The sequence below is a fragment of the Salmo salar genome, chromosome ssa23 (assembly GCF_905237065.1).
Source record: "Salmo salar chromosome ssa23, Ssal_v3.1, whole genome shotgun sequence".
NCBI lineage: Eukaryota > Metazoa > Chordata > Actinopteri > Salmoniformes > Salmonidae > Salmo > Salmo salar.
Genome location: NC_059464.1, coordinates 36,079,269 through 36,094,117, shown reverse-complemented (window position 1 = coordinate 36,094,117; position 14,849 = coordinate 36,079,269). Strand labels below are relative to the sequence as shown.

The 14,849-nt window shown below is 44.5% G+C and overlaps 1 protein-coding gene across 3 annotated transcripts in view; it reads left to right on the top strand.

Moving 5' to 3' along the window:
- washc4 (WASH complex subunit 4) overlaps positions 1 to 14,849 on the top strand; it is a 21,367-nt gene extending 6,518 nt beyond the window's left edge. The window contains exons 13-30 of one of the 3 annotated variants that reach the window (XM_014169894.2): positions 629 to 755; positions 855 to 980; positions 1,088 to 1,195; positions 1,364 to 1,510; positions 1,726 to 1,805; positions 1,987 to 2,092; positions 2,356 to 2,472; positions 5,254 to 5,422; positions 5,592 to 5,746; positions 6,503 to 6,577; positions 6,658 to 6,897; positions 7,092 to 7,267; positions 7,493 to 7,579; positions 7,687 to 7,834; positions 8,103 to 8,199; positions 8,618 to 8,814; positions 9,056 to 9,152; positions 13,075 to 14,849. In XM_014169894.2, the coding sequence (XP_014025369.1) occupies positions 629 to 755; positions 855 to 980; positions 1,088 to 1,195; positions 1,364 to 1,510; positions 1,726 to 1,805; positions 1,987 to 2,092; positions 2,356 to 2,472; positions 5,254 to 5,422; positions 5,592 to 5,746; positions 6,503 to 6,577; positions 6,658 to 6,897; positions 7,092 to 7,267; positions 7,493 to 7,579; positions 7,687 to 7,834; positions 8,103 to 8,199; positions 8,618 to 8,814; positions 9,056 to 9,152; positions 13,075 to 13,136 (2,314 nt within the window). In that variant the 3' untranslated portion in view covers positions 13,137 to 14,849. Of the gene's footprint in view, positions 1 to 628; positions 756 to 854; positions 981 to 1,087; positions 1,196 to 1,363; positions 1,511 to 1,725; positions 1,806 to 1,986; positions 2,093 to 2,355; positions 2,473 to 5,253; positions 5,423 to 5,591; positions 5,747 to 6,502; positions 6,578 to 6,657; positions 6,898 to 7,091; positions 7,268 to 7,492; positions 7,580 to 7,686; positions 7,835 to 8,102; positions 8,200 to 8,617; positions 8,815 to 9,055; positions 9,177 to 13,074 lie in introns of all 3 variants that reach the window. The other 2 variants (XM_045706176.1, XM_014169895.2) reach the window with 2 other exon arrangements.

The window sequence follows — 14,849 nt, the reverse complement described above, 5'->3', positions numbered from 1 at the left end:
AGGAGGTGTGATGGTCTTGGGGTGCTTTGCTGGTGACACTGTCTGTGATTTATTTAGAGTTGAAGGCACACTTAACCAGCATGGCTACCACAGCATTCTGCAGCGATACGCCATCCCATCTGGTTTGGGCTTAGTGGGACTATCATTTGTTTTTCCACGGGACAATGACTCAACACACACCTCCAGACTGTGTAAGGGCTATTTGACCAAGAAGGAGTGATGGAGCACTGCATCAGATGACCTGGCCTCCACAATTACCCGACCTCAACCCAATTGGGATGAGTTGGACCGCAGAGTGAAGGAAAAGCAGCCAACAAGTGCTCAGCATATGTGGGAACTACTTCAAGACTGTTGGAACAGCATGAAGCTGGTTGAGAGAATGCCAAGAGTGTGCAAAGCTGTTATCAAGGCAAAGGGTGGCTTCTTTGAAGAATCTAAAATATGAAGAAAAAAATTTGTTGTTGAACACCTTTTATTTTTTTTATTTTTGGTTACTTCATAATTCCATGTTATGTCATAGTTTTGATGTTTTCACTTTTATTCTACAATGTAGAAAAATAAAGAAAAACCCTTTAATGAGTTACTTGTAACTGGTAATTAACATGTATGATTTCTCTCTCCCTGTCAGGGATGTTCAGTCTTACTATGTGTTTGTGACGTCCTGGATGATGAAAATGGAGGCCATCTCGTCGAAGGAGCAGCGCAACGACAAGCTGTCAGAGGACCTCAGTAGCAGGTGTAACGTCTTTGTGCAGGTGTGGACTGATGTTATTAACTAACCTTTCAGAAACTGCTCAAACGGTACCAGGGGGATGTTTTTATGTCATATATTATTTTCCATGTCTCCCCTGCAGGGTATCCTGTATGCCTACAGTATCGGCACCATCATCAAGACTACCATGAACCTGTACATGTCCATGCAGAGACCCATGACCAAGGCCTCCGTCAAAGCCCTCTGCAGACTGGTCGAGCTGCTCAAGGTGTGTGTGCTAATTTGTTGTGTTATGATAAATAATTGTAGATAAAACATTGAATGTATCAAACACAACAGTTTAATGAGGTGTGATGTCACTTCCTCCCTGGTCAGGCAGTGGAGCACACGTTCCACAGGCGGTCTATGGTGGTGGCCGACTCTGTCTCCCACATAACCCAGCACCTGCAGTCCCAGGCCCTCAACTCCATTGGCACCGCTAAGGTAAACACTACTCTCATCTCAATTCAGTATCTTTTTTGTGTACGGAAATTCAATTTACACCCAGGGGATTACAGAAATGCAACATTTATACACCTCATATTCACATCTGACAAAGAAACACATTTCTATAATTTATCCCATCAGTTTGAATATGTTTCTCTTCTGTAGAAAAGGGTGATCTCTGACAAGAAGTACAGCGAGCAGCGTCTGGATGTGCTGTCATCTCTGGTGATGGCAGAGAACGCTCTCAATGGGCCCAGCACTAAAGAGCGCCGCCTAGTGGTCTCCCTGGCCCTCAGTGTGGGAACACAGATGGTATGACCATTATTCAAGTTTCTTCTGCCTAGGGTTGCAAAATTCTGGTAATTTTCTTCAAATTTCCAGGTTTTCCAAAAATCCCAGTTGGAATATTCCTAGAATCAGGAGGGAATAAGCAGAAAATCCAGGAATCCTCCAACTGGGAGTCCATGAAAATGTTTACGTGAACTGAAGGTTATGTTGTGATGATAACTTCCTCCAAATTCTTCCAGAAAACTTTCAAAGACGAGGAGCTGCTCCCGCTGCAGTTGGTGCTAAAGAAGCTGGACCTGATCAGTGAGCTCAAGGAGAGGTGAGGGAAACGCACTGCCCGGTAAAGCCTAGGCATTAGCTATAGGACCTAACACAAGTCTTCAGTTCTATTTAAGCAAACTAAAAACCCAGGAAAAACACCTGAAACCTACATTTTTTGATAAACGTAAGTATATGAATGTGATGTACCGGTATCTAATATATCACTGTTCTCTGATCAGGGTGAAGGTCCAGTGTGACTGTAGTTTCCTGTACTGGCACAGAGCTGTATTTCCCATCTACCTGGATGATGTGTATGACCACGCTGTAGATGCTGCACGGATACACGTAAGCACTGTACACACCTCTATTCTCTCAGCTTCAAGCGATATCCTTACTCTCACTTTCATAACATACTATCCATAAACATTATCAACTGCCAGCACTTCTCTACCAATATGTAGCTCGCTGTTCTGCTTCTCATTGGTTCCTGTTGTCGCTTTTATTGCATTGATTGGTCCGCTTGGCTGTCCCTTATCCTGGTCGTTGGATATGTTTCGCCGGTCCTGCGGTCACTCCTACCCGTGGCTGTTTACGATTGGCTCGTGCAGTACATGTTCAGCGCCCTTAGGGACAGCGTGCCCACCATGCTTCACGCCAAACACATGGAGTCATGTGACCAGCTACTGGAGAGCTACGACACAGAGATCATGGAGGTGTTTAATGAGGTGAGGAGGGAAGAGGGAGGGAGAAGCAGCTGAGAGGAGAGGTGAGATGGAGTGGCTTAGGGTAGGTTTTTTATTTATATCTATCTATCTATCTATCTTTTTTTTCTTGCCACTGTGTATGTGAACCCTTTGGAATTACCTGGATTTCTGCATAAACTGGTCATAAAATGTGATCTTATCTTCATCTAAGTCACAAAAATAGACAAACACAGTCTGCTTAAACTAATAACACACAAACAATTATACATTTTCATGTCTTTATTGAACACACCGTGTAAACATTCACAGTGCAGGGTGGGAAAAGTATGTGAACCCTTGGATTTAATAACTGGTTGACCCTCCTTTGGCAGCAATAACCTCAACCAAACGTTTTCTGTAGTTGCGGATCAGACCTGCACAACGGTCAGGAGGAATTTTGGACCATTCCTCTTTACAAAACTGTTTCAGTTCAGCAATATTCTTGGGATATCTGGTGTGAACCGCTCTCGAGGTCATGCCACAGCATCTCAATCGGGTTGCTTCAGTTCACCGACAGATAGCCTTACATTCTCCTGCAAAATGTCTTGATAAACTTAAAAAATTCTTTTTTCCGTCAATGATAGCAAGCTGTCCAGGCCCTGAGGCAGCAAAGCGGCTCCAAACCATGATGCTCCCTCCACCATACTTTAGAGTTGGGATGAGGTTTTGATGTTGGTGTGCTGTGCATTTTTTTGTACATCAGTGGCTTCTTCTGTGGTGTCCTCCCATGAACACCATTCTTGTTTAGTGTTTTACGTATCGTAGACTCGCCAACAGAGATGTTTCCATCTTCCAGAGATTTCTGTAAGTCTTTAGCTGACACTAGGATTCGTCTTTACCTCATTGAGCATTCTGCGTTGTGCTCTTGCTGTCATCTTTGCAGGACGGCCACTCCTAGGGAGAGTAGCAACAGTGTTGAACTTTTTCCGTTTATAGACAATTTGTCTTAGCATGGACTGATGAACATCAAGGCTTTTATAGATACTTTTGTAACCCTTTCTAGCTTTTTGCAAGTCAACAATTCTTAATCTTAGGTCTTCTGAGATCTCTTTTGTTGAAGGCATGGTTCACATCAGACAATATTTCTTGTGAATAGCAAACTCAAATTTCGCAAGTGTTTTTTATAGGGCAGGGCAGCTCTAGCCAACATCTCCAATCTCGTCTCATTGATTGGACTCCAGGTTAGCTGACTACTGACACCAATTCCTTTTGGAGAAGTCATTAGCCTAGGTGTCTTTCCAACCTGCACTGTGAATGTTTAAATGATGTATTCAGTATAGACAAGAAAAATACAATAATTTGTGTGTTATTAGTTTAAGCACACTGTGTTTGCCTATTTTTGTGACTTAGATGAAGATCAGATCAAATTTTATGGCCAATTTATGCAGAAATCCAGGTAATTCCAAAGGGTTCACATACTTTTTCTTGCCACTGTATATATATATGAATTAATTAATTATACAGTACCAGTCAAAAGTTTGGACACACCTACTCATTCCTGTTTTTTCTTTCTTTCTTTTAACTATTTTCTACATTGTAGAACAATAGTGAAGATATCAAAACTATGAAATAACACATGAATCATGTAGAAACCCAAAGTGTTAAATCAAAATATAGTTTATATTTGAGATTCTTCAAAGTAGCCACCCTTTGCCTTGATGACAGCTTTGCACACTCTTGGCATTCTCTCAACCAGCTTCATGAGGTAGTCACCTGGAATGCTTTTCCAACAGTATTGAAGGAGTTCCCAAATATGCTGGGCACTTGTTGGCTGCTTTTCCTTCACTCTGCGGTCCAACTCATCCCAAACCATCTCAATTGGGTTGAGGTCGGGTGATTGTGGAGCACTCAGTCACTCTCTTTGGTCAAATAGCCCTTACACAGCCTGGAGGTGTGTTTTGGGTCATTATCCTGCTGAAAACAAATGATAGTCCCACTAAGCGCAAACCAGATGGGATGGCGTATCGCTGCGGAATGCTGTGGTAGCCATGCTGGTTAAGTGTGCCTTGAATTCTAAATAAATCACAGACAGTGTCACCAGCAAAGCACCATCACACCTCCTCCATGCTTCACGGTGGGAGCCACACATGCGGAAATCATACATTCACCTACTCTGCATCTCACAAAGACACAGCAGTTGGAACCAAAAATCTCAAATTTGGACTCATCAGACCAAAGGACAGATTTCCACTGGTCTAATGTCCATTGCTCGTGTTTCTTGGCCCAAGCAAGTCTCTTCTTCTTATCGGTGTCCTTTAGTAGTGCTTTCTTTGCAGAAATTCGACCATGAAGGCCTGATTCACAGTCTCTGAACAGTTGATGTTGAGATATGCCTGTTACTTGAACTCTGTGAAGCATTTATTTGGGCTGCAATCTGAGGTGCAGTTATTCTAATGAACGTATCCTCTGCAGCAGAGGTAACTCTGGGTCTTCCTTTCCTGTTGCGGCCCTCATGAGAGCCAGTTTCATCATAGTTGCTTGATGGTGGAAAGCTGTCATCAAGGCAAAGGGTGGCTTCTTTGAAGAATCTCAAATATAAACTATATTTTGATTTAACACTTTTTTTGTTGGTTACTACATGATTCCATATGTGGTATTTCATAGTTTTGATGTCTTCACTATTATTCAACAATGTAGAAAATAGTAAAAATAAAGAAAAACCCTTAAATGAGGTGTGTCCAAACCTTTGACTGGTCCTGTATATCTATTCCCTGTATAAATCTCACCCTCCACCTGCCTCTCTTCATCCCTGTCTCCTCTCAGCATCTGTTGGACAAGCTGTGTAAAGAGATAGAGAAGGACCTGCGTCTGTCTGTCCACACACACCTGAAGCTGGACGACAGGAACCCCTTCAAGGTGGGCATGAAGGACTTGGCCCACTTCTTCTACCTCAAACCCATCCGCTTCTTCAACCGCTTCATACACATTAAAGGTAGCTACGCACTGCACTGGATGGGCCCCTGGGATACAGCACTGTGGTGTGTGCGTGGTGTGTGCGTGGTTTTGCAAGTCCTTTACCAAGATGTGTGTTCAGTCTATTCTATGCATATTTGTGTCTTTGTCTCAGAGTATGTCTCACCGTGTGTGTGTCGTCCTCACAGCCTACGTGACTCACTACCTGGATAAGACGTTCTATAACCTAACCACAGTGGCTCTGCATGACTGGGCCACCTACAGCGAGATGAGGAACCTGGCAACCCAGCGCTACGGACTCATGATGACAGAGGCACATCTACCCAGCCAGACCCTAGAACAGGTGTGTGTGTGTGTGTGTGTGTGTGTGTGTGTGTGTGTGTGTGTGTGTGTGTGTGTGTGTGTGTGTGTGTGTGTGTGTGTGTCAGTCATTTGATGAAGTCTGCTGAGGCCAGGATTCAATCCGAGCGGCTATGCACGTTTTAAACGCAATGTTCCCGCATTCGCCGGTGACTGTATTCATGGTAAAATCTACCTAGGCTATGTCGGCTCAATCGGAAATGACCTTTTAAATGGCGTTAGGTTCTAATTCTCAGAGTAAAACACTCAACGGACATTATGAAAGCTTAACCAAGTTTAATTCTTCCCAGAAGGGTCAATACAGCTGCATGCAGACAAAACATGTTTCCATCAACACAAGTATATTACTCCAATTTAGGCACTTCTCCTTCTCTCTAATCGTTACATATTTTATGGTTCGACAGGAAGACAAAGTGATAGGGTAATAAACCATTGTTTCTCCCTTAAGGGGATCTGACCTGACCTTAACCCCCTTGATGCCTTATCCAAAGATCTCCACCCGTATCCCCTATAGCAATCCTGTGACTTCCTCCTGTCCACCCAACACATTCCAAAGCCATCTGGCTCCTACAGATAACGATTAACTTCTGATGTAAAAACCAGTCTCTTTCACTCGTCAGATACTATACTGCTGAGTGTAACTATGTTCTAAGTTTAACCCAGAATCTAACAATGGCGGATAGTCGACACAGCGGTATTTGATTGAATCCTGGCCTAAGTGTCCTTTTGCTCTGGCCAGGGACTGGACGTGTTGGAGATCATGAGGAACATCCATGTGTTTGTATCCCGCTATCTCTACAACCTCAACAACCAGGTAAGATCTGTCTCTGTCTCTCTCTCCTACCTGTTCTGTCTGGTGAGACAGACCGGTGAGACAGTCTGTCTGTCCCTCAGATCTTCATTGAGAAGACGAGCAACAACAAGCACCTAAACACCATCAACATCCGCCACATCGCCAACTCCATCCGCACCCACGGCACGGGCATCATGAACACCACGGTCAACTTCACCTACCAGTTCCTGAGGAAGAAGTTCTACATCTTCAGTCAATTCATGTACGACGAGCACATAAAGTCCAGACTCATCAAAGACATCCGCTTCTTCAGGGAGACCAAAGACCAGTCAGACCAGAAGGTAACGGGGCTCACTTCACCTCTTCAGCTATGTGGAAAAACCTGTTGTGAAGTCATACATTCATGACCAGTCTTTCCCTTTAGCTTATAGGGAATAGAAGAACTAGTCACAAAAGGCTCCAGTTTTAAAAACAAACAGGAGTGTTGCTCCTGGACTGACTATGTATCTGTATGTCTGTGTTATGTTTGATCTAGTACCCGTTTGAGAGGGCAGAGAAGTTTAACCGTGGCATCAGGAAGCTTGGCATCACCCCAGACGGGCAGAGTTACCTGGACCAGTTTAGACAACTCATTAGCCAGATCGGTAATGCCATGGGCTACGTGCGCATGATCCGCTCTGGAGGACTCCACTGTTGCAGCAGCGCCATCAGGTACCAGACACAGGGCATTGATAGTATGTTATAACACTTTAAGATATGGAATGTTCTACACTGTTTCTCCCAGGTTTGTTCCAAGCTTGGAGATTTAGTGCTGTAAGTAAGGGTTATGGGTAATGTCGTTTTTGGAGATGTAGTACTGTAAAGTGGGTTGTGGGTAACCGAGTTCTATAGTAAATGGTGAACCATAAACCCACTTGTATATTGTGTGTTTCGCAGGTTTGTCCCTGACCTGGAGGATATAGTGAACTTTGAGGAGCTGGTGAAGGAGGAGGGCCTTTCAGAGGAGACCCAGAAAGCTGCCAGGTATTGCCTGATGATGTATTTCAATTCACACAGCTTTAACCAAAACAATTGCTTTCTGTGGCCTAAATAAAGTATTCTTATCTCTTCTGAATGTGTCTTCCTCTCAGCCTGCTGGACTCTGTGCTGGGGGATCTGACCAGTAACTCTGCCGAGGGGACAGAGTACTTCAAGATGCTGGTGGGAGTGTTCGCCCCCGAGTTCCGCAGCATCAAGAACATGCACCTGAGAAACTTCTACATGATCGTACCTCCTCTGGTGTGTCCTTTCACTCATCTCTCTATTCATCTCTTTCACCCACTCATGTCTGAGCACTTCATCTCTGTCTTTCAGGCATTCACCCATCTCTGTGAGCAGTCTGTCCATCCTTCTCTCTTAGTTTGTCAACTCCTCTCCTTTGGAATGTATCCTTCTCTCCTTTTATGTGTATCTGTTATCTCTCGTTCTCTCTCCCTGTCCATCTAACTTTCTGTTCTGAAGCAGCAGATACCTTCTCTTATACAACCTTTCCTTTGCTCTCCTTCAGACGGTGAATTTTGTGGAGCACTCCATCGGCTGTAAGGAGAAACTCAACAAGAAGAACAAAGGAGGGGCAGCCTTCACAGACGATGGCTTTGCCATGGGTGAGTCAGTGTGGTATGATCTTTCACAGATCACTGTATGTAGTAGGATAGGATAAAACTTTCACTTCACATTGGTTGTTGATGATTTTCACTGATCGTTATCAAACTCTCACCTCGTCTCTCCCTTTCTCTTCTCCCCTCTTCTCCTCTGCTCTTTCTCCTTCCTCCCTCGTACCCTCCTCCACCCTCTCCTTCCTACCCCTCCCTCTCCTTCCTACCTCTCCCCTCTTCTCCTCTGCTCTTTCTCCTTCCTCCCTCATACCCTCCTCCACCCTCTCCTACTACCCCTCCCTCTCCTCCCCATCTCCCTCCATTCTCCTTTCTCCCTCCTACCGCTCCCTCTCCTTCCTACACCTCCCTCTCCCACACCTCCCTCTCCCTCCCACCCCTCCCTCTCCTCTCCATTCTTGTGCCCCAGGTGTGGCCTACATCCTTAAGCTGCTGGACCAGTACTTGGAGTTTGACTCCCTCCACTGGTTCCAGGCGGTCAGGGAGAAGTACATGAAGGAGATGAGTGCTGTGGTGAAGGAGCAGAATGTCCAGGCCACCAGTCAGGATGAGAAGCTCCTGCAGACAATGAACCTCACCCAGAAGAGACTGGACATCTACCTGCAGGTACATGGCTGACCACTGACCTCCGATCTAGGATTAGATTATTCAACGTCAAGTCCTAGCCTTGACCATCATGAGGGTTTGACAATATCTGATCCTGGGCCAGTGATTATGGGGGAATGGGTATCCTACCTACTGCTGCAAAAGGAGAGGAGGGGAATATGAGCTTGGCAGCTTTGTGTGTAGACACTGAAATAATCAATCCAATCAATCAGTAATGCCCCCTCTCTGTTGTCTCCTTTAGGAGTTTGAACTGCTTCACTTCTCCTTGAGCAGCGCTCGGATCTTCTTCAGAGCTGACAAGACGGCCGCCGAGGAGACCCAGGAGAGGAAGGACAGAGGTCAGGGGTCATGAGGGTGGGCAGGTAGTCTTGCCGAGGGCAGCAGGTAGCCTAGCAGTTAGTGTTGGGCCAGTAACCGGAAGTTTGATTGTTCACTTAGTCGGCTCTGGGATTCAAACTATCGTTTGATCTGCCCTTGAGCAAGGCATTTAACCCTAATTGGCGCAGGAGGGTAGGGCTGCAGTGTTATCAGCTCTTAACCAACCATGCTATTTTGTTTATATTTTGCATTGTTCGTAACTTGTTTTGTACATAATGTTGCTGCTTCCGTCTCTTATGACCGAAAAGAGCTTCTGGACATCAGAACTGAGATTACTCACCTCAAACTGGACGAGTGTTCTTCAATGAGTCGGACGGGAGGGATATATTACAGACACCCGACCAGGCCCAGATTCGCTGGAGAAGGAAACTGAGATTTCGTGGAATAAGATCAGGGTGCCTTGTGAGGATCAGGCAACGAGAGGCTAATCTGCCCTTGCCTTCCGTCCTGCTAGATAATGTTCAATCGCTGGAAAATAAATGGGATGAGCTGAAAGCACGTAAATCCTACCAACGGGACATTAAAAACTGCAATATCTTATGTTTCACCGAGTCGTTGCTGAACGACGACATTAAGAACATACAGCTGGCGGGTTATACACTCCATCGGCAGGACAGAACAGCAGCCTCTGGTAAGACATGGGGCAGGGGCCTATGCATATATGTGAACAACAGCTGGTGCACGATATCTAAGGAAGTCTCAAGGTTTTGCTCGCCTGAGGTAGTGTATCTCATGATAAGCTGTAAACCACTACTATCTACCGAGAGAGTTTTCATCTGTATTTTTCGTACCTGTCTACATACCACCACAGTCTGATGCTGGCACTAAAACCGCGGTCAATGAGCTGTATACCGCCATATGCAAACAGTAAAGTGCTAATCCAGAGGCGACGCTACTAGTGGCCGGGGACTTTAATGCAGGGAAACTTAAATCAGTTTTACCTAATTTCTATCAGCATGTTAAATGTGCAACCAGAGGGGGGGAAAAAATCTAGACCACCTTTACTCCACACACAGACGCGTACAAAGCTCTCCCTCGCCATCCATTTGGCAAATCTGACCATAATTCTATCCTCCTGATTCCTCCTTACAAGCAAAAATTAAAGCAGGAAGCAGCAGTGACTCGGTTTATAAAAAAGGTGTCAGATGAAGCAGATGCTAAACTACAGTACTGCATTGCTAGCACAGACTGGAATATGTTCCAGGATTCTTCCGATGGCATTGAGGAGTACACCACTTCAGTCACTGGCTTCATCAATAAGTGCATTGAGGACGTCGTCTACACAGTGACTGTACGTACATACCCCAATCAGAAGCCATGGATTACAGGCAACATACACACTGAGTTAAAGGGTAGAGCTGCCGCTTTCAAGGAGCGGGACTCTAACCCGGAAGCTTATAAGAAATCCTGCTATGCCCTCCGACGAACCATCAAACAGGCAAAGTTTCAATACAGGACTAAGATCGAATCCTACTACACTGGCACCGACGCTCGTCGGATGTGGCAGGGCTTGCAAACTTAGACTACAAAGGGAAGGACAGCTGAGAGCTGCCCAGTGACACGAGCCTACTAGACAAGCTAAATTACGTCTATGCTCGCTTCGAGGCAAGTAACACTGAAACATGCATGAAAGCATTAGCTGTTCCGACAACTGTGTGATCACGCTCTCCACAGCCGATGTAAGACCTTCAAACAGGTTAACATTCACAAGGCCGCAGGGCCAGACGGATTACCAGGACGTGTACTCTGAGCATGCGCTGACCAACTGGCAAGTGTCTTTACTGACATTTTCAACCTCTCCCTGTCTGAGTCTGTAATACGAACGTTTCAAGCAGACCACCATAGTCCCTGTGCCCAAGAACACTAAGGTAACCTGCCTAAATGACTACCGATCTGTAGCACTCATGTCTGTAGCAGTGAAGTGCTTTGAAAGGCTGGTCATGGCTCACATCAACACCATCATCCCAGAAACCCTAGACCCACTCCAATTTGCATACTGCACCAACAGATCCACAGATGATGCAATCTCTATTGCACTCCACACTGCCCTTTCACACCTGGACAAAATAAATGCTCATGAGAGAATGCTATTAATTGACTACAGCTCAGTGTTCAACACCATAGTGCCCTCAAATCTCATCACTAAGCTAAGGACCCTGGGACTAAACACCCCCCTCTGGATCCTGAACTTCCTGACGGGCCGCCCCCAGGTGGTAAGGGTAGGTAACAACACATCCGCCACACTGATCCTCAACACGGGGGCCCCTCAGTGGTGCGTGCTCAGCCCCCTCCTGTACTTCCTGTTCACTCATGACTGCACGGCCAGGCACGACTCCAACACCATCATTAAGTTTGCCGATGACACAACAGTGGTAGGCCTGATCACTAACAACGATGAGACAGCCTATAGGGCAGAGGTCAGAGACCTAACCATGTGGTGCAAGGACAACAACCTCTCTCTCAATGTGATCAAGAGAAAGGAGATCATTGTGGACTACAGGAAAAGGAGGACCGAGCATGCCCCCATTCTCATCGACAGGGCTGTAGTGGAGCAGGTTGAGAGCTTCAAGTTCCTTTGCGTCCACATCACCAACAAACTACCACGGTCCAAGCACACCAAGACAGCCGTGAAGAGGGCACGACAAAACCTATTCCCCCTCAGGAGACTGAAAAGATTTGGCATGTGTCCACAGATCCTCAAAAGGTTTTACAGCTGTACCATACCACTGCCTGGTATGGCAACTGCTTAGCCTCCGGCCGCAAGGCACTACTGAGGGTAGTGCGTACGGCCCAGTACATCACCAGAGCCAAGCTTACTGTTATCCAGGACCTCTATACCAGGTGGTGTCAGAGGAAGGCCCTAAACATTGTCAAAGACTCCAGCCACCCTAGTCATAGACTGTTCTCTCTGCTACCGCACGGCAAGCGGTACCGGAGCGCCAAGTCTAGGTCCAAGAGGCTCCTAAACAGCTTCTACCCCCAAGCCATAAGACTCATGAACAGCTAATCAAATGGCTACACAGACTATTTGCATTCCCCCCCCTCCCCGGAACGCTGCTGCTACTTGCTGTTATTATCTTTGCGTAGTCACTAATAACTGTACCTACATGTACATATTAACTCGACACCGGTGCCCCCACACATTGACACATTGACTCTGTACCGGTACCCTCTGTATATAGCCCCGCTATTGTTATTTACTGCTGCTCTTTAATTATTTGTTAGTCTTCTCTCTTTTTTTCTTTTTTTTTTAACTGCATTGTTGGTTAGGGGCTTGTATGTAAGCGTTTCACTGTAAGGTCTACACCTGTTGTATTCGGCGCATGTGACGAATACAATTTTATTAGATTTAATTGCTCCAGGGTCGCTGTCAATAATGGTTGATCCCTAGCTATGACCCAACTCTCCAAGGGTGTCTCGGGGGAGTGGGATATGCAAAAAAAAAAATTCTCACCACACACTTGTACATGTGAAACAGAACAAATATAAGCAACCCCCCATGGAAACCAGTATTTTTATTTAATTTTCTATTTTACCTTTATTTAAACAGGGAGTCGCCATTGAGATCAGGGTCTCTTTCACAAGGCAGCCCTGCGCATACAATTCATGAGATAACATTTTATCAAAATCAGAATAGTACAAAAACAATCAAGAAAAACAGCCAAATTTCTCAGAAGATTGTTCCCCAATCAATAATTTATATTTTGTGGAGGAGAGATGTGGAAATACATTTTCTATTCATGTAATGATGGTTGTGTTTTGCATAGTGGCTTTATAAAGAGAGTACCAGTGCAATTTACAGGGAGATCAGCTGACGTTATGCCATCAGCTAATGGTGAATAATGTTATGTAAAAATGACCGTCTTTATTTCTGTCTTTCAGAAGCGGCTGCCAAAGCTGTGCCCACATGTACAGATGGCTCTGAACTTCTAAGGGACTGCTAAGGGACATATGAGTTCATTAGGTCAGAGTTCAAATATCAGTTCTGGGACTAATCTGGATGACGGGTACGCCACTGGATGGAGAGGACAAGGTGGGGAAAAGCGGGCAGAAGACTACTGTCATGTCCTGTCATACAAGAGGGAAAGTAGAAGACTGGAGTGTGTTCTTAGAGACATGGAAGCCCCCCTTAGCAGAAAACAGGACAATGATGTAGAAAAATCCATTCTTTGCCCCTGAACTGCTGGTTCTTTTAAGCTCTGGATTGGTCCTGGGAGGCTCTGGTGAGAGAGGCAGAGAGGGTTCTAGTAATGATTTGCTTCATGTGATTCTGGTCCCATGTCTGTGAAGCATCTCATGATTATGCCCCCATGGAGGTGTCACATCGTTAATAAAATATAATCTCTTTCTCAAATGCTCAAACACTCGCTCTTTCTCTCTTTTGTCGGTCTCTTTCTCTGTATGTATGGATTAGCTACTTTTTGGAGTTAACTGGACTGCTTATCATTTATTTGGGGGGAATGAGTAGTTCATGTCAGGCAACATGTTATTTCTTTTCTGTGGCTACATTTAATTGGTTATAATAAATAATGAGAGAGAGGTGTCTTCAGACGGTTTAATCAGCCTGAATAGACTAGATGTCCAATGGCACAACAGGCCAGAGATTATTTTGATATGATAAAATCAGCAGCTCTGTAATTAATGACTCCGATATCAGGGAGATGATGATGTAATCAATAACATTGATGGATTTGTATCTGTGTGTATATGCTACTTTCCACTTTTTGTCCTTAGACATAATGCTGAAGCTCACATCTATATCCTAACATGTCTGCTTCCTCTTCTGCAGTGCTGACATCGTAGCCTTTGTCCGTATAATGTTGAGCATCACAATGAATGAACACACAGGATGTTCTTGCAGAAGAGAAGAGTGATTTGTTGTGGTAGCTGTGTTCTCTGTAATGTCTCCATAGAAGAATATGATGTTGTGTGTGCATCACATTTGACTTCATGAATGTTTTCAAAGACAGACATGACTTGGTAGACATTTTATGTTTATATGAAATTCTATTGGATTTCACTCCTTGCCATTGTGATTTTCTTTAAGTTCAGGCCAGGGTGCCTTTTTGATTGTTCAATGATGACTTATATTGTGTATGTTTCTATACATAAAATACTGGTTGAGAAGATACTTCAAAACTACAATGAAGAGTAGAAAAAATACCAACTCCCTTTACTATTTGGTTACAGTCCATTTAGAGCTTTTCTCAATGTCATTTTATGATGCAAAGCACTTAATCTTTTATGTTCAAATCAATATTTTCCTTTAAACACAAAGGGTTCCTGTATCATAAAGATCTATGCTTCATTGTTGCATGCTGTCATGTTAGTAATGGACTTGTTTTATTGTCTACCAATGGTACGGCTAATATGGTTTTGATATGTGTGCTTGATAGCCCTGTCTGCTGAGTAGTTCATTGGTTAAAGCAGGGTCTTTGAACATGCCAAGTCATGATGTCATAGGGTCCTGTGTTTTGGGCAATCATGTCACATGACCTGGATATTAACATTTTACTTAAAGCTTTTTTTCAAACTGTCCCCTTTTTCTTTTTATGTCAATTGGTCCAGCACCATCCTCAGACCGTTGTTTTCATTTTTGGTGTAATTCTCATTTCTGTAAAAGGCTTCAAATAAAGGTTCAAATCTTGGTCATGTTA